At 48.0% G+C, this 23284-nt stretch overlaps 1 protein-coding gene across 4 annotated transcripts in view; it reads right to left on the bottom strand.

Annotated features, from left to right (window-relative positions):
* The window catches only part of RALGAPA2 (Ral GTPase activating protein catalytic subunit alpha 2), a 3672963-nt gene that overhangs the window by 3444017 nt on the left and 205662 nt on the right, over positions 1-23284 (bottom strand). For all 4 annotated transcript variants that reach the window (XM_069608069.1, XM_069608071.1, XM_069608070.1 and 1 more), the window contains exon 3: positions 11925-11974. In XM_069608069.1, the coding sequence (XP_069464170.1) occupies positions 11925-11974 (50 nt within the window). The remainder of the gene's footprint in view (positions 1-11924; positions 11975-23284) is intronic.

The following is a 23284-nucleotide window of genomic DNA, read 5'->3' as shown; positions in this document are numbered from 1 at the left end:
ACTGTATAGGCATAATCCCAAACCTCAGATCCACAGAGGTATGCAGGCATGGCTCGTTTCCTATACAAATCCAGGAGCTGGAGAGATTGTCCCGCTACCATGACAGACAACGAAAGATTGAATTGCCCTCACTGTATTTTTGTAGATTGAACTCGGTATTGAGCAACTGCTCTGCCCATCCACCTCTGCCCATCCACACAATTCATAAAATCTGATTGCTAAATAATCAAAATATTTAACCTGCTCCAGCCAAGTGCCATCAATTTTTACTTTCAAGGAGCTGCTCCTGCCAAACCGTGGTTTACAAACCATAGCTTTAGTTTTTTTATGTTCAGCTCTAATTGTAACTCCTTACATTTTTCCATAAAAACATCTAATGAATTTTGGGGTTGTTGCCAAGATAACCATAATCCGCGTAAAAAAGGCACTGGCCATTTCTTTGAAGCAATTTTTGGGGCGTTGAGGCTACCCTCCATAAGTGCATCAACTATTCCAAGACGCACCCCTGACACACACCCTTATTCACTGGAATAAGGGTCTCGACTGTTCACCCCACCCCAGCTCATAGCGGACAGATAAATTGTTGTATTCAGAGAATCGGGCATCTAACTAATTCCACTAAGTGCATGGGGGCATTCCATTCAGTTAAAATTTGCCAGAGAGTATTTCTGGATATTGTGTCAAATGCCGTTTTCAAATCCAAAAATATTGCATATAATGTCATCATACACAAGATTGTGTATTTATGGATCAGTAAAAAACAAAAAATAATGATCTACAGTTCCTCTGCCACTCCGAAAGCCAGCCTGTCAATCTGTAATTACCTGGTTCTCCTCTACCCATTTTTGGAGTCGAGTTACAATCACTTTTCCCAAAATCTTCCATGCGCCATCGAGAAGCGATATGGAGCGATAATTCCCTGGGCTGTCTCTGCCCCCTTATTTATAAATTGGAACTAATGTGGCGTTTTGCCACGATTTTGGGACAAACCCTGTTGCAATTACAGAATTAAAAACCCTGCACAGAATTGGTACCCAAATCATTATTTCATCCCTATAGAAATTGGCTGTTATGAGATCAGGACCTGCAGATTTCCCAGCCTTTTGTGAACCCAATGCCACTGCCAGATCATCTCATGAAACAAACATTTCCACCTGGTAGCTCAGAATAGCTGTCACGCTCACCTGGTCTCCACGCAGGGCGTAGCACGTAGCCGCACGAATGACGTCTGCACTGGCTTTGCACAGCTTGAGTGATGCTTGCCCGCGTCTAAGGGTGCCAGTGACTGGGGTAGGCCCATAAGCTCCAGAGGTTTGGGAGTTTGTATCATGACAATAGCAGCTTTGAGGATCCCCACCGGGTCGTTCAGAGCCCCTATACAATTCGGAAAAGTGAGCCCACCAAACAGCCTCAGGGATACAGCACTCCAACTAATTTGCTGTAAACAACTTCCAAAAAAGAATATGGCCCCAGTCCTCCAGAGCCATTTGCAGAGCACCCCACCGCCCATTGGCATACTATTTTTCCTAGTAATTAGTTTCTTATATTCAGCTCAAAGGATCTGTGGCGTGATTTTATCTAGAGCTGCCACATATCTTGCACATAAGGTCAGTTCTCTCTTTGCCTTGGTGCAATCCTCATCGTACCAACCTTTGACCACCAAAGCCTTTTTCTTTATCTTTCCTACAGAATATATCAAGTTAGGAATTACATACTTGCCCAGCACCTCAAATTCTGCTATTATCTTAAGATCTGTCATGACATTGCTACAGATGTTTCCTAAATTGTTTAAAAATTGCTGAATATGCTTCCAGTTTAACATTCCGTTCAGCAATGTTAGCTGGGAGAAACCAGAAGGTGTCTCACCCGCTAGTCCCTGGGGGCGTCTCTCTTGCTCTCTCAGGTGGCCAGGGCACAGCCATCACCTTTGGATCCAGACCCTGGGGGTGGACCAGTGCGGGAGGATTACCTGGGTGAGGGATCTTCGGGGAGTGGGACACCTGATGGCAAGATAAGAGAGGGATATCACCACTGCAACACTTTTACCCCATCCGACCCAGGAGGATACATGGAAACTCTACCCACTGCCCCTTATTTTCCTGCAAGAACACTTTCACACGGACAACCCGCTCTGGGAGAAAACAGACTCGCACCCGAGCCGTGTACCTGACATGTCCCACTACTATGGTCAGGCAATTAATGGTAATCATTCATACCTGAATTCCATTAAACTTCAGCACACGGATAAAAGGGGGAGCACGAGAGCACACTGAGTGAGGCAAAGCACACGAAGGAACAGCAATTTCGAGAAGCAGCTGAACGAGGGAAGACAGACAGCAAACCATGAATGCTGCACAAGAAGGGAGATACCCTTTACCTTTTAGGCGGAAAGCCATTACTTTCTAGACACCTTTGGATTTCAGAGCACAAGAAACTAGATAAAAGAATCCTGTATGATACCCAGGGCCCTCCAGCATGGCTGATCGAGTAGGAGAAAAGCAGCAGCTGCTGTGGTACCGTCCTTGGCTCCAAGATCATAGAAAGATCAACACAAACGGTGAGTTGGGGAAACTGATGCAAAACCGGTCTGTGTTGAAGTCAAGGTTGCAAGCGGCAACATTGTATACCAAGAGCAAGGAAGCAGATTGCTGAATGCATGTGATGAAAGACGTGAGGACAGCCTAACGGCTGATGGATGTCTGAACTGTAGCAAAGAAGATGCAATATTTGTGGCATCGTGGTCTGGCACCACGAGTGTGCTTCATCAAAGGTCTCTGTAAGATATGCAGCCAAGATGTGGCAGAAACGAAAGTCTTGGGTTTTGGATGCTGAAGGGATCTGAGCCCGAATGAGGGAGACCAATTGCAAACCTGTGAATGTGAAGATCCTGATGAGAAAGGAACTTTGGTGTTTGTTGCGTCATGCCCTCTGCAATAAGAGACTGTCATTGGGCGAGATTGGCAGAAGGCGCCGATACCTATGCTTTTAACAGTTTCCTCATGGCCAAGAAGCCAGAGTGTGTCTGAAGTTCAAACGTGCTGCCTTGTCCCGTGTTGAAAACGAGGGGAAGGGAAGCCAACTGCTCAACTATCCCGACATATTTCTTTAACACTTTTCTTTTGCCTACATTGTTGTCCCACACATTTTGTATTTGGAAGGATTGGCAATAGGTTTATTAGTATAGGCCCTTTTATTTTGACAGAGATTCCACTAAGACTGTTATTATTTGATGTTCTCAGTTTGCTCCCATCCTTAGATTTAGGGTTAGATAGGCGTTCAACCAACACATTGAAGTTCAATAAACACCCTTGAACTGTGATCACTTGTGTCTGGCTTCACTGTTTGATACCATGCCTTCCCTACATAGCCCATTAGATAGATTTATGTTCATGACCCTCTAAACAATTGCTTGGTTCATACCATGCATATTTCCAAAAAATGTAGGCAACCTCTGCTTAAAAAGTTAGCCATAAGGGGATAATTGTCACACTCTTGTATCCTACAACCTCAAAATCATACATTTTATCCCACCCATTTCCTGAAATAAAAACAATCAATACGAGAGGACCCATTACAGCCTTTAAATGGGATTTCAGCAGGTCGGTCTTTTGGAAGCCTACCATTACATGCCCTCAAGATCAGATTAAATAAAATACAAGCCGATTCCACGGCCGCTTTATGTGGATTTTTTGGGGAAATTCAGTGGATAAAGCTGGGATGTCCCAGGTAAGATCTTGGTCATCCCAAAGATCTTCAGTTGCTTCAGGAGTTCTATCTGGAGATTCAGATCTCTTGCCACCAGGATAAATTGATTTCTCAAAATCTTTGGCTTTTTCAAGTTTATTAACCCTTGCAGGATTGACAGGGTAGTCATTCCAGATGCTCCAGTTGGCCTATTATAAATATTGTACAATAAAAACTGCTCACCCCCATTAGTCGGAACAATTAACAACTGAAGATCTGGGGATTGTGTCTCAAGATTGTCCACATTGCAAACCAAGTTAACATCAATCCAGATCTGAAGACCATCCATGGTCCTTCCCCGGAGGCATTTTGTGGCTGGGATGGAATACATTCTTTAACCTTGGATGAAACTGGTGAAGGTTACCGAATTCAGCTGACATCTCTCCTGAACTGAAAACTAAGAACATTAGGATTCACACAGATTGTCACTTCACGGGTTGCTTTTAACAGATATGCACCTTAAGTGCTGTTACAACTTGTAAATCAACTGTGCCAATTGTGTGGTTCCTGATGTAGTAAAATAATGCAAACAAATACTAAGAAAAGGTCAGTGTACAGTACTAGTATGTGCTTGGACAGTGCTCAGATACATAAACTGACCTAGTTTGCACAAAACATAAATGCACTACGGTGCGTTTCATATGGAGTCTGAAGATATTTCCTAATCCAAACTTTTTAAGTTAAATAGTAAGCGAGTGAAGAGTACAATTCGTTTCATGGGATACCAAAGAAGAAGTTACTTCTTACCTGGTAACGTTCTTTCGATGGGATGTTCCTCCGACGTATTCCTTATCTTGATAGATTTACTTCCAGCTTACTGGCCTCGGAAAACATTTTCAATAGAGGTCGCTGCGTGTCGACATCCCTAGAGTTGGTGTCCCTCGACAGCCTCCGTACCGGCGCGGACGTCCTCATGCGTATAAATAGACTCACGTAGCGTCCGTTGCTCAGTTCCGTTTTGAAGCTTGAAATTAGCTGTGCATGAATTGGTTATTGACCTTGAAGGAGCGTAAGCTGCAACCACATGGGAAGTTTTACTGAAGGTATGGATGGGAGGGGCGATAAGGAATACGTCAGAGGAACATCCCATCGAAAGAACGTTACCAGGTAAGAAGTAACTTGTTCTTCGAAGGGATGGTGTCCTCCGACGTATTCCTTATCTTGATAGACTCCCATAGCAGTGGTGTGTAAACGGAGGTGGGAGTAAAATTGTCATATTCCCCTTTAAGAGTGAACAGAGTAACACAGCTTTGCCAAATCTAGTCTCTTGGCTAGAGGAGGAATCCAGATTGTAGAATTTTGTAAAGTTATGTCCGGACGACCATGTGGCAGCCGCACATATGTCTCGAATCGGTACCCCTTTTTGGAGGGCCGAAGAGACTGCGATACCCCTGGTTGAATGAGCCCTAAGATTTTGAGGGGGCTCTTTCCCTGCCAGTTTGTAACATTCTAGAATGGCTAAGATAATCCACCTGGAAATGGTCTGTTTTGTGATTGGCAATACTAATTTGTGCCCTGTGTAACCTATGAAGACTTGGTCTGCTTGCCTAATCCTAGCAAGTCTGCCGATATAAAAACTCAAGGCTCGCCTTGGATACAGCCTATGAAGCCTCTCTTCCTCTTTCCCTGGATGGGGAGGAGGATAGAATGAGGGTAAGGCTATCTTCTGAGTGATGTGGAATTCAGAAACCACCTTTGGGAGGAAATTAGGCTTCACTTGCAGGACAACTTTGTCTTTGTGAAAAACTGTATGAGGGGGTTTACAAGATAGGGTTTGTAATTCGCTCATCCTCCTGGCAGATGTCAAAGCCACCAATAAGACAGTTTTAAGGGTGAGAAATCTTAACGAACAAGAGTGGAGTGGTTCAAAAGGAGTACCCATCAGGAAACTTAAGACTAAATTCAAGTCCCATAAGGGAACTTGGAACGGTCTCGGGGGGGATAGACAGTAATACAATTTCTGAAGGGGTTAACTAATAAGGGTAATTTGAAATATTATTGCTTCTCTGCAGTGCGCTTGAAGATCGATAGCGCTGCGAGGTAGCCCTTGATCGTACCAACTTGAAGAACTGAATTTGCCAAATAGAGTAGAAAGGATAACACCATTGGTGTACCACATGAAAAGGGTTCAATATTCTTTTCTCTACACCAGCTGCAAAATTTGTTCCAACGGCAGGGGTATAAAGTCTTTGTTGCTGGCCTTCTGGCTGAAAGCAACACCTCCATGACGTCATCTGGGAGGTCCCAATCCTTGTATCTCAACCTTTCAGAAACCAAGCGTGAAGGTTGAGGGTTCCGATGTCTGGATGGAGAACCTGACCTCCCTTCTGTGGGAGAAGATCCTCCCTGTGTGGAAGACGAATCGGAGGGCAGATGGACATCTCCAGAAGGTCCGGGTACCACGTTCTCCTGGCCCAGTCTGGGGCAATTAGGATCATAGTCTTCCGGAATCTTCTCAACCTCCTGATCATCTGAGGAATGAAAGGGACTGGAGGAAACGTGTACAGAAGTGGAAACTCCAGTCCACTACGAACGCGTCCCCTAGAGCTCCTCTCGGGGGAAATTCCATTGAACAAAACTGATCGCACTTCCTGTTGATACTGGTGGCGAACAGATCCACTTGAGAGGTTCCCCAAAGGGAGAAGATCGCTTGAAGGACTTCCTGAGCTATCTCCCACTCGTGAGAGACTGTGCTCTGCCTGCTCAGAGCGTCCGCTGTCAAGTTCTTCTCTCCGGCTAAGTGAACTGCCGATAGAGAGATTCCTTCCTGAATTGTCCTTCATTATTAGGACATTTTTCCCTTGTACAGATGGCAGAAAAGCCTTCAGCGCTAGTCTGATAGCTCTCAGCTCCAACAGGTTGATATGTAGTCTGGACTCCAATGCAGACCAACGGCCGCTGATGGTCAAGTCGTTGGCATGGGCTCCCCACCCCGTGAGTGAGGCATCCGTGACTACTGTTATCTCCGGCCATGGTTACCAAAACAGTTCTCCTTTCAAAATGTTCTCCTGACAGGCCCACCACTGAAGGTCTCGAGCCACTTTGTCCGGAACCTGAAGGAGATCTGTCATTTTTCCTGAGAATTGCGACCACCGAGTTCTTAGTGCCTACTGGAGAGATCTCATTCTTAAGTGAGCCTCTGGCACAAGGAAGATGCAGGATGCCATGAGGCCTAGCAACCTCAAAAAGTCGAAGGCTGGGAGACGTTGGACATTTTGAAACTTGGTCACCATCTGCAGAATATCTTGAGCCCTCACCTCTGGTGGCGAGGCTTTCCCCAGGGAAGTGTCCAGGACTGCTCCGATGAACTGGAGTCTCTGTGATGGTATCATCTGTGACTTCTTTAAATTGAGGGAGAAGCCCAGTTTGTGAAGGAAGTGGCAGACATAATCTAGCTGAATCCGAGCTTGTTCCGAAGATACTGCTCTGATCAACCAATCGTCTAGGTAGGGGTAGACGTGGATCCCTTCCCTCCTTAGACTTGCAGCCACTATCGACATTAGCTTGGTGAAGACCCTCGGGGCGGAGGTCAGCCCAAAAGGCAGAACTAGAAATTGATGGTGAGAGTTGCCAATTGCGAACCTCAGGTATTTCCTGTGTTTGAGATGTATTGGCACATGGAAATAAGCAGAGACTCAATATGGTTTTCGCCCGGGGCTGGGAACTAGGGACCAGGCTTTGAATTTGTATTTGGTGGGAGCTACCTCTATATATGTGAGGGGTGAGCCCCTGTACTTAGCATTTATGGACCTGAGCACTGCATTTGATAAAGTAGATAGGGCTATGCTCTGTGAGGTGCTCAGGGACATGGGATGCCCGGAGGATCTGGTTAAGGTCCTCCAGCTAATTCATGAACAAACTTCAGCCTGTGTCAGATTTGGGGAACAGGGACAGTGCACAGCTTTCTTTGAAACCGTTTTGGGTGTTCGTCAGGGCTGTGTTGTGGCCCCGGTAATGTTTGCTCTCTATGTAAATGGTGTCTACCAAGCCTTGGTCAAATCCTACACGGACTATATCACGGTGGGTGGTGTCCCCCCCCCTCCCAGTCCTAGGCTATGCCGATGACATAGTTCTAATCGCTCGCACACCTAGAGCCCTACAAAGTCTGGTGGATGTTTACACCCACTTTATGGTTTCACATGGGCTTTCTGTTAATTCAAAAAAATCTGCGGTCATGGCATGTAAGAGCTCGGGAGTTAGACACCTTAAAATACGCAAGATATGGAGTGGAGGTAAACCCATTCTGAGGGTCACTAATTTTGACTACCTGGGAATTTGATTTACGGAGAATTGGCGAGGGTTGGGCCATGTTGATAAGCAGTGTCTAAGGATGAGGCAGGCGCTTGGGGGCCTGTCACGGTTTCAACAGAACTGTGTGGGGCACCCAATTAAACTTATCTTAGAAGCATACAGAGCTCAAACAAAAACTGCTACTAACTACGGGGCTGCACTGTGGGGCATGGAAAGGATCCCAAAAATTGAAAACGTGGAGAATGCCTTCCTTAAAAAACTTCTTGGATTGCCGCAGTCTGCCTCAAACTATGGGACACATTTGGAACTAGGATGCCCCCATATTGCTGATGAGTGGTTATTGGCTCCGGTCTCGCATTGGTTGGCATTATGGGCAAATCAGAAAGCAATTCTCTCACATAAGATTTTAAGAGCCCTCCTAAGCAGCTCAGCAGTAAAGAAAATCCCATGGCTCAGGTATATTCAGAAATGCATCAGACAGTTAAACGGCGCCAATCTAGTTTGCCCACCAAACATTTTGACCCCATGTATGGTTAGGGCACAAAAGCAACTGTTCAAAACCATTTTGGTGGCAAATAGGGAGTCTGCTGCCGTACGCATTGGTGCAAACAGAAGGCATATTGTGTATGCAACAACAGATGCTATTCAGCCATATCTACACCATAGTGATAATCCTGTAGACCGCTGGGCTTTGACTAGAGCACGGTTTGATTGCTTATGGTTAGGGGCACGAACTAAAAGCTGGACAGATAGTGTGCAACCTACAGCTTGCCCCTTTTGTCAGTGGCTGGCGGAGGATCTCCTACACTTTGTATTGTTCTGCCCACATTATATAGACTTAACACGGAGAACACTTTTGCCACTACTCAGATCGGCCGGCATGTTTCAGGCTAAGCCTGCCTTATGTTATGTGCTGTCGGCAGCTACGATTCCAGTGGCTTGGGGTATGGTGCATTATTTGAGACGGGCCTGGTATCGGAGATCCAAAACCGTGGTACAGAATTTGATTGAGCTCTGAAATTTTAAATCGTAATGAATTGTTTGGCTGCTCTTTGTGGACATTACCCGACTTACACACATGCACATTTTAAATATGCATTGTTTGTACATTTATACTCGATATTTTTTTAATACGTTGAATTGACTTTTGGTAATGTATGCATTTTTATTCTGTTAAAGGTTTATGGATAATTTGTTTCCTAATAAACTTATGATGATGATGGAAATAAGCATCCTGAAGGTCTAGAGATACCAGCCAGTCCTGAAGCTGGAGGGCCTGAAGGATCTGAGAGAGCGTTACCATCTTGAACTTGTCCTTCCTGAGGAATTTGTTCAATTCTCGTAAGTCCAAGATGGGTCTCAGTCCTCTGTCCTTCGGTATCAAGAAGTAGGGGGGAATACAAACCCTTGTTCCTCTCCGCTACAGGTACCGGTTCTATGCCACCTGTCTCTAGCAGGTCTAGATTCTCCTGCAAAAGGAGCGGATCTGGAAACTTCAAAGAGTTGTTCCCCGGTGGGTGACTCAGGGGTGCGTAGAAAAGGCAGGCAGTAACCTTGGGCAACTGTCTCCAGTGCCCAAGCATCTGACGTAATAGCCTGCCATTCCGTCAGATGTTGAGTTAACCTGCCCCCTACTGGTGTCTTGTGAGGCGAGTCCTCAGAGTGGTTTAGAGGCAGCTGATGCAGATGCCAAGGGTGAAGAGGCACCTGCAGCTGCTGCGGCTTTTGTACTTTTAACCCGTCCACCTCGGGTGAATTTCTTTTGGCCTCTTTGAGCCGGCTGTCCTCTGCCTTTTCCGAATGCGGAATAAAAACGAAAGGACCTACCTCTCCAAGAGGTTCCTGAGGGGCGATAGGGAGTTTGACGGACTGCAGATCCAAGGGATTTTGCTGCTGCCTTGGATGTTTGTAACTTCTCTAGGCTGTCAGCCTTCTTACCAAATAAAGAGCCGTCAAAGGGCATATTCAAAAGTCTGGTCTGTACATCTGGAGCAAAACCAGACTTTCGCAACCACGCAAATCTGCGGATTGTAGCACTTGCCGCCATGGCTCTGCCGATACTGTCAGCAGATTCAATGCCAGTTTGAAGGGACTCGCACATTGCGTCTTTCCCATCTTTAATGATGTTCAGAAAAGCTTCCCTTTCTTCTCCTTCCGGGACGCAGTCAGCCGCTGATGAAGCACACTCCCAAAGTGTATGGCTGAATCTTGCGAGCGTACAAGTAGCATTAAAGGATTAAAGTGCCATGCTACACGCAGAAAAGACCTTTTTTGACATAGCGTCAAATCTCTTATCATCCCTGTCTTGTGGAACAGTAGGGTATGCAGATCTATTGTTCGATGAAGTTGCTGCTTGAACAACCAGACTCTCTGGAGTTGGATGTTTGGACAAATATTCGGGGTCAGAAGCAGATACCCTATATTTGGCGGCAGATCGTTTTTTGTTAACTGCCGGGATAACCTCAGGAGTTTCCCAGTTGGTCGATATTTTCCTCTGTAATGCAGTATGGAATGGAACCACAGGATCTTCCTGTGGGCCTTTAATTAAGATGTCTGTAAGATCATCTTGTTGAAAAGCAGGTGAAGGTGCAGACCAACCCATGAATTCTATTATTCTGGCCATTAAAGTTCTATAAGGGGTCTCAGCATGTTCCCCTGGGTCTGGTTTGGCAAATTCTACCCGGTTGAGAAAATGTCGACGCGGAAGTCAAAGGCAGGCTTCGAAGAAACCGAAAAAGGTGTCGAAAAGGTATGAAGCGACCTCGAAGAACTCTAGAGGATCAGAATCCTACTCGGAGTCGTTGAGGTTATCAACGACATTCGAGGTCATGGTGGAAGCCCTCGGTAGGACTGACTGCGAGGTAGCGACAGCCGTAGGTTTCTCCTTTATCGGCGTTGATCCGACCAATCTATGCGTCGATGGGCCCTTAGATAATGGCGTAGATGACGCAGATTTATGAGTCGAAGGGGCCTTCGACGAAGGCGCCGATGACGAGGTCTTACTGCCTTTGCTCGAGGGTTCGTGACGCTCTAGAGCAGTTTCTTTCGCCGGGTGCAACGACTCGCGGAGTTTCGATTTTTCAGGTCTTTCACCCAGGGTATCACCTTTAGCCAGTCTCCGAGGGGATCGAGGCTGCTTTCTCGAAGACACTAAGCATCTTTTTACGGAATTCCTCCCACTTAGTTGGAGAGCTGTGTTTGTGGGGCAGGTGACCCTTTCAAGGGAAACAGAAGACGACGAAGAGGGAGATCTTCGACACCTCTTTTTCGAATGTTTGGAACTCAAAGATTGATGGGAACTGCTTTGAGACCTCGAACTAGAATGTTACCTGTGACGGCGAGGAGACGAATGTCTTGACTATGCTGAAGAAATTTTCAAAGGAGTAGAAGTTTTAACAGTCTTACCTCTTTCAAGCTTCCCCTTACGCTCCTTCAAGGCTTTCGCCGTCATGGACATGCAGTCCTCGCATCCATCAACGACATTTTCTTTCCACAATCTCAACACTTTCTGAAGCCGGACCGTGGGGTCGACGGTTCAGATGAGGAAGCCATCGAAAAGAGTAAGATATACTCGAGGAATAAGTAGAATCTACTTGATTAACAAACTGAGCAACACGATTCCGAGGCCCACGAAGCGCGGAAAAACGGAACTGAGCAACGGACGCTGCTCAAGTCTATTTATACGCATGATGACGTTGGCGCCGATACCTAAGGCTGTCGAGGGACACCAACTCGAGGGCGGTCGACGCGCTGCGCCCTCTACTGAAAAAATGTTCCAAGGCCAGCAAGCTGGAAGTGAATCTATTAAGATGAGGAATACGTCGGAAGACACAATCCCTTCGAAATTGTATTTCCCAATTGTTTTGTTACAATAACATTCAACCAATCCCATTCCATCCATCATGCCATAGCAATAAAATCATACTTACTTCAAAAAGAAAGAGAATGGAGTCCAGCTCCTCCCTTTGCGATTTATTCCCTGAAACAAAAACACAAAATTCATCAATATTTAGTGTTCTCTTGAAGAAATTCAATGGAATTTGGTTGAAGGAGAAATGAATTAGACCTTAATACATCCCGATCTCTGTGAAAGGAAGGAAAAAATAAAGATAGTAAACGTGGATGTGATTTCGAGATGCTGTCCCAGCACATAGCTCACAACAATCCATTTATCAGCTGCGCTTTGATTTTATGGCATACCACAAAGATGGACTTTATGAATTTCTTCCACAGCAAGAATCCATGCAAATGACAGAACCTGGAATACCATACCATTCTAAACATGCCTCATGAAATCAAACTTCATGGATTCTCCTACCTTCTTTCATGCTGCTTAATGGAGAGAGTAGGCTCGATTTAGCACTGTGGCTCTATTTGGGCGAGTGCAGACAGAATGAGGATGTTTGTGTGGTGCAGAATACAGCATTATAATGAAGACGTGCGCATCACACTTAAAGCACTCATTTATTTCCCATGTGTTTAACCCAAGACACCGAAGCTAGTCTGCATGCTGTACAAAACATGACCAAAAGAGTTGAGCAATAAAATACAATCCCAGACTACAAAATTGTCTTAAAAATAAATAAAGCAGCTGCATTAAACAAAGTTAACATAAAAAAGCAGGACCAGGCAGATAATGAACAAAAAGAGGCTTTAACTCTTCAAAAGCTGATCTTTTGTCATTGTTTAATTTTTTAAGTGCATTTCAATTTACACAACATTTTCAGACTATTTTCAAGAGAAATATTAACATACAAAACGTGTAGAAATCAGTTTCAGTATAATACATTTAGAAATATTAAAGAAGTTCAAATATAGACATAGTTAAGAGCGTAATAAAACCATTTCAGTTGAAGATTGAAGAAAACCGTTTCAGTTCAAATTTCAATCCCAAGCAGCCAGGCGGTTCTCCAAGAGTGTCCCTCAATAAATCACCAATCACTACAGCGCTTTCAGCCATCCCAGACCAAGCTCAGATCATATTCTCCAAGCTTCATTAAATAGAGTGCAGAAAAGATGATTTCCAATATTTTGCCCAAGGCTAATATAAGAGATTGATCTGAAGTTAGCATTAATCTGCCCCATAAACAGTTTGTCAAGACCAGAGTGGTTGTAAAAAAGGACCCAGATGTACGATCCTCTCATTCAAAAAAGCAGGACAATCCAATACCAAATTAAAAAGGGTTTCCAACTGTGCCTGCCCACACCAGCAACATCCGCCGAGTTCCTTAGGTAAGCCTACTTTAGGACCAATCACCTCAAGGGTTGGTAGACAAAACGAAAACTAAGATGGCGTTACCTAAATTTCTGAGAAGGAAGCTTGCATAGTTACAATCTTGGTTCATCAATGGGGAGGTAGAAATCCATTTTTTCTTTAAACCCCAATCTCCCCAGAGCCTCGAAGTCCATATTTATGTCTCCGCGTTTGATTTTCTTTTTCAGTACATAAGGAACAAGTTACTTACCTGTAACTGTTGTTCTCCAGCATGGGTCTGGCATGGAATCACATGCTCATGAATATTCCCCGTCGTCAGGCTGGGAATCCTCGGTAAAGAAAAAAAAAATCAGTATCAGTTTCATTTCTGATCTGCCTTTCTTAGTAGTAACCAATTACTGATCTCTGGGTCATACTGCCCCCAGCCAATGACTGCCCTCTACCTAAGCCCCTCCACTGACAGCCATCCTCAGATTTGGTAGCACGTAAAGTGGCAGTATGACCAAGTAAAGAGCCGCAGAGGGGAGGGAGGGAGGGAGGGTTTGCATGTGAATCCATGCCAGACCCATGCTGGAGAACAACAGTTACAGGTAAGTAACTTGTTCCTTCTCCAGCATGGGGTCTGGCATGGATTCACATGCTCATGAATATAAGAATACATAGCAGTATACACATGCACAACCACGGGAGGTGGCAACAGGCTCAACATTAAGCAATACAACAACTCAACATTAAGCATCTCTTACCTCCTCACCAGGCTCAACTTAAGCGAACAGGTTGCGCAACACTGCTTGGCCGACCCTGGTCTCCTCCCTGGAGTCCCGATCGACGCAGTAGAATCTTGTGAAGGTGTGCGTTGACCTCCACGTAGCAGCCCTGCAGATGTCCAGCAGGGGCACACTAGACAGGAACGCTGTGGTAGCAGCGATCGCTTTGGTAGAATGGGCTCTCGGACGGCAGGACAGCGGTCGGTTTGCCAACCGGTGACAGTGCATGATGCAGCCGGAGAGTCATCTGGAAATGGAAGCCTTCGAGAGAGCCTTCCCTTGATTCACAGGTCCAAAGTCCACAAACAGCTGTGGTGTTTTTTCCCGAAAACTCTTCGTGCGGTCCACGTAGCACTTCAGAGCTCTAGCCACATCCAGCGAGTGCAAAGTCCTCTCGGCCAGAGACGAAGGCGACGGGAAGAAAACTGGCAACACCAAGGGCTTGTTGAGATGGAAGTCCGACGGCACCCTGGGCATAAAGGAGGGGTGTGTCCTCAGCACCACCCTCGTGTCGTGAAAAGTCAAGTATGGAGACTTGCAAGACAGGGCCTGGATCTCTCCCACTCGTCGTGCGGAGGTGATGGCCACAAGAAATGCTGTCTTCCACGACAGGAACTTCAACGGCGCCGAATGCATAGGCTCGAATGGGGCCCCCCCCCCCCCCCCATGAGCCTGGTCAGCACCACGTTGAGCTCCCACGCCGGGGCAGGGGCCTTCACCGGCGGGAACGATCGGAATAGTCCCTTCATAAATTCCTTCACCAGGCGATGAGACCACAAGGACGCCCGTCCTGTAGTTCTGGTGTATCGGGAAATTGCCGCCAGATGTATCTTGATGGAGGCGTGAGCCAGTCCAGCTTTAGCCAGCGACAGTAGGTACGGCAATACTTGAGGGGCCATAATCCGCAGAGGGTTAATCTTCTGTGCACGGGACCAGACAGAGAACCTCTTCCACTTATGTCCATAGCATTTGAGAGTTGAGGACGCCCTGGCTTTTGCAAGAACCTCTCTGCAGTCAGCCGGGATATTGTATCCTCCAAACTCTAGTGCTGTAGGAGCCAAGCCTGCAAGTTCAGCGACTCCGGGTCGTGATGGAGAATGGCACCTCCATCTCTGGAGAGAAGATCCGTGTCCGTCGCCAGCTTGATAGGTGGGGACACTGACAAGTCCAGAAGGTCCGGGAACCAGATCTGTCTCAGCCACGCCGGTGCGACAAGGATCATCCTGCACCTGGACCTCTTGAGCTGGTTGATGAGACGGAGCAGCAACGGCAACAGAGGGAACGCGTACAGGAACAGTCCGTCCCAAGGGAACGAGAAAGCATCGCCCATGCTCCTCGGTTGTGCGAACCTGCTGGCGAACCTCTGGCACTTGGAGTTCATCGCTGTCGCGAACAGGTCGATCTGGGGTTTGCCCCACAGCTGAAAGAGCCGATCCACCTGGTCCTGGCGTAGTTCCCACTCGTGGCACAAGCACAGCTCCCTGCTGAGTGAGTCGGCAATGGTGTTTTTTATTCCTGCCAGGTGGAAGGGAACCAGAAACATCCCCTGGGCGACGGCCCAGTGCCACAGACCCTGGGCCTCCTTGGATAGGGCTGGGGATCTGGTGCCCCCCTGCTTCCGGATGTAGAACATCGTGGTGGTGTTGTCGGTGAAGATCCTCACCACTTTGTCCTTGAGGGACAGAAGGAACGATTTGAGCGCCCAGAACACGGCTCGTAGCGCCAGGATGTTGATGTGAAGAGATCTCTCCTCCGGGAGCCAGAGGCCTCTTGCGTTGAGATCTCCGGTGTGGGCCCCCCGCATCCCTCCAGGGAGGCGTCCGTCGTTACCGTCTCCTGATACGCCGGGGCCTGAAACTCCATGCCTGCCGTGAGGTGCGCACGGGTACCCCACCACAGAATAGCCCGACGGAACTCCTCGTTGAGCGGGATCCTGTCTTCGAAGCTGCCTGCCGCTTGAATCCAGCAGGCGTCGAGGAACTCTTGTAGCGGACGCATCCAAAGTCTGCAAAGGGGCACAAGGTAGATGCATGAGGACATCATCCCGATGAGGGACTTGATGGACCTCACTCTGGCCACATCCGTGGCTAACAGGCGCTGCACCTTGCCCATAATTGCCTTCGTCCTTTCTTTTGACAGAGATGCCAGTCTCTTCACTGTATCAAGCTTCGCTCCCAGAAACAGTGCCACCTGCGACGGGACCAGATGGGATTTGGGGTAGTTGATGGCGAATCCCAGCTCCGTGCGCAGGCGGACGGTCCTCGCTGTGTGTTCGACGGCGAGTTCTCTTGACCTTGCACGGATTAGCCAGTCGTCCAGGTATGGGTAGACGTGGATCCCTTGCAGGTGCAGCCGCGCCGCCACAGGTGCGAGGCACTTGGTGAACACCCTGGGTGCCGACTTTAATCCGAACGGCAGGGCTCTGAATTGGTAGTGACATCCCTGGACTACGAATCTGAGGAACTTTGTGTCCTTTTAGAATGGGGATGTGGAAGTAAGCATCCTCCAGGTCCAGTGACGATAGGAAGTCACCCTCCTCCAGCTGTCCCAGCACGTGCTGGAGGGTGACCATCCTGAATTTCTGTACCTTGATGTACTCGTTCAACCGACGCAGGTCCAGGATGGGGCGCCAACCGCCTGTCTTCTTTCTGACAAGGAAGTATTTTGAGTATACTCCGGAGCCCCGGAGCCTCTTGGGGACGAGCTCAATGGCACCCTTCTTGAGCATCGCACTTACCTCCAACAGCAGTTGAGGGACGCGATTCTCCTTCCTGGCAACGGGAGGAATGCGAGGACACTTCCTTTGAAATTCCAGCGAATGTCCGCGGACCTGGGTGTCCAACACCCAACGGTCGGTGGAGATGGACTCCCACACGCTGACGTACTTCGTCAGCCGGCCTCCCACCGGGGTGCTTCGGTCGGGGCCCGACGCTACGGCCGGTTCAGTCCTGCTTGGAGGAGGCCTTGCCACCTTGCAGACGGCAGCGAGACCCTCCTTGCTTGCCGCGGCCTCTTTAGGTCTCCTGGGATGAGGAGCGGGCCACCTAGCGGTAAGTAGAAAAGCCGCCGCTGGATCCCTTGGAGGCTCCCCGTCTGCCTCCAGAGCTCTGAAAGGGCCGCCGTTGCTGAAGGACTCCTAGGGCTCAGGCTGTTTCCGTATCCGTCTTGATGGCCTGGAGGGACTCATCCACCATCTTACCAAACAGGTTGTTGCCGTCGAACGGCATGTCCAACACACTGGTCTGGATGTCCTGGCGAAAGTCCGTCGCCTTGAGCCATCCTCGTCGTCTGAGGCAAACCCTGTTGCCTAGTTGGCGAAATCCAGTATGGGCAATGTCCGTTCCCACAGTTATAGCGTGATCCGACGCCACCTCTCCTTCCTGCAGAATCTTTAGGGCCTCCGCCCTCTTGTCGTCCGGCAGGAAGTCTAGCAGAGGAGCCATCTTGAACCAAAGCTCCCTGTCGTAACGGGCCACAATCACTAAGGCATTGGCCGCCTTAATCTTCGCCGCCGATATGACTCGTCGTTCCATTGATTCCAACTTCTTGCCCTCGCTGTCCGGCGGGGAAGTGGAAGTTGAAACCGCCGCACCCGCTGCTTTCTTCTTGGCCGCTGCTGAGAAGACAGAGTCCGGCGTGGGCTGGGCCCTGAGGCACAAGGGGGCGGCATCGGGGACCCGGTACTTCTTCTTGTACCTGTCCCTCTTGGCGGGTGTCGTGGGTTCTTGAGGATAGCCAGCCCCTCGTCCCAGATGTCATCGAGCAACGGCACCGCGAGGGCCGTCTTTCTCTTGGCCTCTCGTCGTTGGTAAAGAAAACCTTCCTTTTTCTGTTCCTCAGGGCAGAGCTGGAAGAGCTAGGATGCCCTGGCTATCATGGCGTGAAAAGAGCCAATTTCGTCGGGCAGAGAGCCCCGGGGGGGAGGGGAGGGGGAGTGATGACGGGATGTCCATTGTGTCATCGCCGCAGTCGTCGTCTGTCGCCGTATCCTCCCGAGGGTCCGGCGAAGGGGATGAGGGGTCCACAGGCCTCACGGACACGAAGGGCGGAGCGCGGTGGACTCTCCTCCGCTTGTTCGGAGGGCTTCCCGACAGGCCTTGTTCTGGATCCTCCGTCGGGGTCCGTGGTAACCTCGTCCTTATCTCAGTACATAAGGATTGGATCGCCAACAAAATGGCCACCGAGCTATCCTGGGGCTCGGGTAATGGCTGCGACGGACGGGATGGCTGCTCCACTGGGCCGTCGTCATTGTCGCTATCTTCGATCACATCAGCGGGAACCTTCCCTAGGGATCGAACCTTCTCGAACCTCTCGTTGAGGCCTTTCACGGTTTCCACCTGATCCTCCTCGAAGGCTGAATCTGAGTCCGTAATGGCCACCGCCCCCCCTCTTTTTCCGCCAGGGTCTTCACGGGGGTCTGGCAAGAGGATTCCCTCCGCGGCGGCAGGGAAACTCTGGGCTCCGAGGCCGCCTCCACTGGCGTAGCCTCTGCTGGCTTCGCCAGGGCCGCTGCAACAACCTCGATAGAGGCCTTTGCCGGGTGGATCAAGGCCCTCACCACCTTAGGTGCATACTGGGCCTTCGCTTTGGGGGGAGGGTCATCCCCTCGCTCCCCCTCGGCTCCCTCGAGATCGACCAGGGCTCTCCAGAAGCTTACCCGGGTTCTCTGACTTCCTCTTCCCTGAGCCAGAGCGCTGGCTCGTGGTTGATCGTGCCGGGGAAGTCGCGCCCTGCCTGGCAGCCGAGGAGCCCGACCTTTCGGCGCTCCCGGTGCCCATGGACTCGCGGTGCTTGGCCTTCTGTTGGGCCCCTGTCGCCTGGGCGCCCTCACAGGACTTAGAAGACCGCTCAGACTTTTTCTTTGCCTTCTCACCTGCTGTGCCCTTCTCGAGCCAGGCGGCGAGGCAGGAACGACGATATTGCTTGGTCCGTTCCGACAGGTTCTTGCAGAACGCACAGTCCTTCTCCACGTGCGTCTTGTCCTCATAAAGGCAGTAGAGACATCGCGAATGCTCGTCCTCCTTGAAAACATTTTGCAATCCGCATCCTGGGCAGCTCCTGAACAGCTTGGATCCGGGCGTCGAGCTTCCCTTGTCCTGGGCCATGTCCGTTAAGGTAGGCCACAGATCTTCTGGAATCTTCAAAGAAGCGTAACTCGATGAAAACTTCAACCTTGAGGGGCGTAGAAGAATTCCGAAACGGGTCCCCGTTATCGGAAGTAGAAACGGTGGGGCTTGAGGCTCGATTAACCGAAAAAATGAGAACATTCTCCTGAAAAAGCGCGAAAATACAGTAAAAGCTCGAGAGCTAAAACACGACGACTCCCAACACTTGAACGTGCAGTAAAAATCTGAGGATGGCTGCCAGGGGAGGGGCTTAGGTAGAGGGCAGTCATTGGCTGGGGGCAGTATGACCCAGAGATCAGTGATTGGTTACTAAAACAGACAGATCAGAAACAAAACGGATACTGATTTTTTCTTTACCGAGGATTCCCGGCCTGACAGGGAATATTCATGAGCATGTGAATCCATGCCAGACCCCATGCTGGAGAAACTGAATTTAGAAAGTCAAGATCAATCATTTTATTAAAAAAATATCAAACATCTCCTATTAAATAGAGTAAAAAAAAAAAGACTAGGGGTTGACTTCATTAACAATAACTCAAAGGTAAAAACCCAGTGTTTGTTTTGCAGAGTGCATAAGTTTGTTTAAATGAAAAACACTTCACCTGGCATGAAGTTAGTCCAATTTCTGATCGAATTACTCTAATTGGGACTCACTTTGTAAGAGCCATGGTGGATCTCCAGATTTTGCCTTCCAGGCGAATCAAAAATGTCCTATTTGTCATTGTCACCAGTTCACAACCATACATAACAATTACAGCGACTTTCAGTCAATAAAACTATTAGGCGAAGTAGAGAATACGCACATAATTTGCGTCTTACCATCTTCATCAGAGAAATACAGGAGCGCGTCCCTCCATTCTATCACCAAGATTTTACGACTGTTTTTGCAGATATAATGCAACTCAAATAACTCAGTAAGTTTACCCTCATAATAGGAATGTTTTTTAATTTTCAAACATATGATTTCATTTTTTGTTTGGTGGTACAGATCACCACATGGGATTTTGTTGGATTGATCATCAGGTCGCTCTCATTAAGAAAGCTTTACACACCATCTAAAAGACAGACCTGCTGGCGTATAATCCAACAATATAAGATCATCAGTTTATGCTATAATTTTCACTAGTAGATCTGACCATTTTGGGGCAAACCACCCCCCCCCCATCCCACATCTTACCTCCCACAAATCAGCTAGAGATTAAAAAGAGTGGGGGCTAAGACGCAACCCTGACGAACGCCCTTAAATAAGGGAAAACTCTGAGACAGATCTCCTAGGGTATTCAATCTGACCTTCTTTGAGTTGTCTGTGCAAAGCAGCCGAATCATACGTAGTAAACCTTGGTCGATGCCCCAGTTTGTGAGTTATTGACATAACCATGTAAAATTGACATTGTCAAGTGCTGCTGACAAGTCAATTGCAGCCACATATAAAGATTTCCCAGACATCCTACCAATGTCAGAAATACATGCACAAAGTGCTGAAGCACTCCTAGTCCCCACAACTTTCCTAACTGCCATTTGTAATGGGTTGAAAATCTCAGTAGACCCAGCACAGGTGGTTAGTTCCCTCAAAATTAGCGTGGAAAATAGTTTTATTTTAAAGCATGGGCAGCTTGTTCATAATGGGAGTCGGAGAGATAACCCATCAGGTTTTGCTATGTTCTGGAAAAACCAGATCTCAGCCCCGCTTGCAGCAAGCAGCTAAGCGGGCACTCCTGAGCTGGCGCGTTGTGGGGGAACCCAGATTCCCCTTGTCGTCAGTACCCCAAGCCTGGATATGCCCTTAATTCAATGCCAGGGGTGTTCCTTCCCAATCCTTACATGCCCCATTGGGAATCCTGTCCAAGGGGCTGCAGGTCCCCTTAACTAGGGCGCCGTTGTGCACATCCCTACACTATGGCCTACTAGGGGCAATGGAATCCTGGCACCAGGTGATAGTGAGTGGTGTGGTTGACACCTCGCCTTGACAGTGTGCAGAGTCAGGCCATCCTGTGGGGATATAGCAGCGGGTAAGTAATTAAAAATAAACATGTTAGTGCCTAGATCTATGTGTGCTTGTATGCAAGGTGTTTTGCATGCGTCAGTATGAGTGAATAGGTGTGCTTGCTCATGTAACAGGAAACTTTGAAAATTAAAGGACACGTTAATTTTAAAACAGGTTTCATTCGAGACATTCAAAAGTGACAGGTTTTCAGAATAACACTTCGGAAGATCAGATGAAGTGTGAAGAGAAATCCCAAAACACTGGATTACCTCCAGTGTTTACAAACCCAGCAGGAGGTAAAATCTTCTGCATGTACATTGAGGCACTACCTAAAATAAAAAATAAATGACTGCCATTGTAAAAGACGTTCCCAAAGCAGTCTTGCAGGGCTGCAGGATGGCGACTAACCAAATCTCATAAACAGGTAGTAATTCCACAGTTGCCACTTGTGGCAACTAATTCAGTTTGGAGGAATTAACCAGGTTAGGACAGATTTTCTATTTGCAGCTTTCTCTCCATTGACATCAATGGAATCCTTTTTGCTATGTTTGGACTACTGTCCTGACTTTTAGAGGCAAGTAACGCTTTTTTACTTTTGTTCACTTGCTTGCCTCATCTCTTTTGTGGGCCCTTGCCAGTCTCTAAAGCTACCAATGCCATTGTGAGATTCCTTGTTTTTATGCAGCAGACATCACTTCACAGTGAAGTGCTGCAGGGGTACTTGGTATCCCTTTTCTTTTTTGTAACATTTCAGTTACGTATTCAGGAAGGGCTGGCGGCAATAAATATTTTTCTACTCTATTTGTTTTTTTCTTGAGTGCACTTTTGCATTTTACTGCATAATGCCATTTTAAGCACTGTATGCGTAATATAGCAGCGCTGCACGTTTTTCGCCCTGTCCTTTGGCCTCCTTTATGCTCTCGCAAATCCGTAAATGCCTTACATGGTAAGCCCTTTCCAGGAAAAAACTCAAATTTATCAGGTGCAAGCATCTGGCCGGATGCAAGGGCTGGAACATTTAGTCCAATCCAGAATTTGGCCAGTGGTAGGTCTGTTGCAGGAAAAATGTGAGGCAAAAGGCAGGCCATGTTTGGACAGCGCTTGCCAGTTTGAATGGTGCAGACCCTAACCACTGGTGGGTTGGGGGCAACCCTGGCCTGAATTGGGGGAATGGCTGCTGGACTCCTCGTTTTATCCCAAAGTGGTCTTTTGGAGCCAAGACACCTACAAAAAGATGCAGCCTGCTGCAGATCAGGGGATGACCATGAAGACATCAAGCATTTCCTCCAGCCATGTTGCAGCGACGCCCTATCTTTATGGATCAATCTCAAGACCCTTGTAGAGGTCTGACCCTTGGGCATTAAGATCCAGAGAACGAGACAACCCCACCTTCTATACTGCATTATTCGGAAAACTGGCTGCAACCTCGAGGCACGCTACATATGTGGGGGAGATATCAACACCATCCTAGACACACACACTTAGATCGCACTTCAGATCACCCCAGGGCCTAGACTATCGCGGACCGTACGATACTGAACCACATGTCCGGTTTCGGTTTGCAGGACGCCTGGCGCACCCTGCATGGCACGAGGAGAGCATATATGCGTTACTCTTCGGTGCATGACATGCACTCTAAAATAGATGTATGGTTACTATCCCACAAGTTCATCGGCTGGGTAACCGATACACAGATACTTATTCCGACCACTCCCCTATACAGATAACGATGCAAATCCTAGAATTGATAATACACAGACCCCCGTGAAGGTTTAAGTCAGCAGCGCTTCTAGATCATGTTTACAGGTCCACACTGGCCCAATATATGGAACAAGTTACTTACCTGTAACTTTTGTTCTCCAGCATGGGTCTGGCATGGATTCACATGCTCATGAATATTCCCCGTCGTCAGGCTGGGAATCCTCGGTAAAGAAAAATCAGTATCAGTTTCGTTTCTGATCTGTCTTTCGTAGTAGTAACCAATCACTGATCTCTGCGTCATATTGACCACAGCCAATGACTGCCATCTCCCTAAGGCCCGCCTCTGGCAGCCATCTTCAGATTTGGTAGCACGTGAAGTGGCAGTATGACCAAGTGAAGAGCCGCAGAGGGGTAGGTGGGAGGGTTTGCATGTGAATCCATGCCAGACCCATGCTGGAGAACAACAGTTACAGGTAAGTAACTTGTTCCTTCTCCA

Source organism: Ambystoma mexicanum, chromosome 4q (genome assembly GCF_040938575.1).
Source record: "Ambystoma mexicanum isolate Mex_15411 chromosome 4q, UKY_AmexF1_1, whole genome shotgun sequence".
Taxonomy (NCBI): Eukaryota; Metazoa; Chordata; class Amphibia; order Caudata; family Ambystomatidae; genus Ambystoma; species Ambystoma mexicanum.
This window is presented reverse-complemented; position numbering and strand designations above follow the sequence as displayed.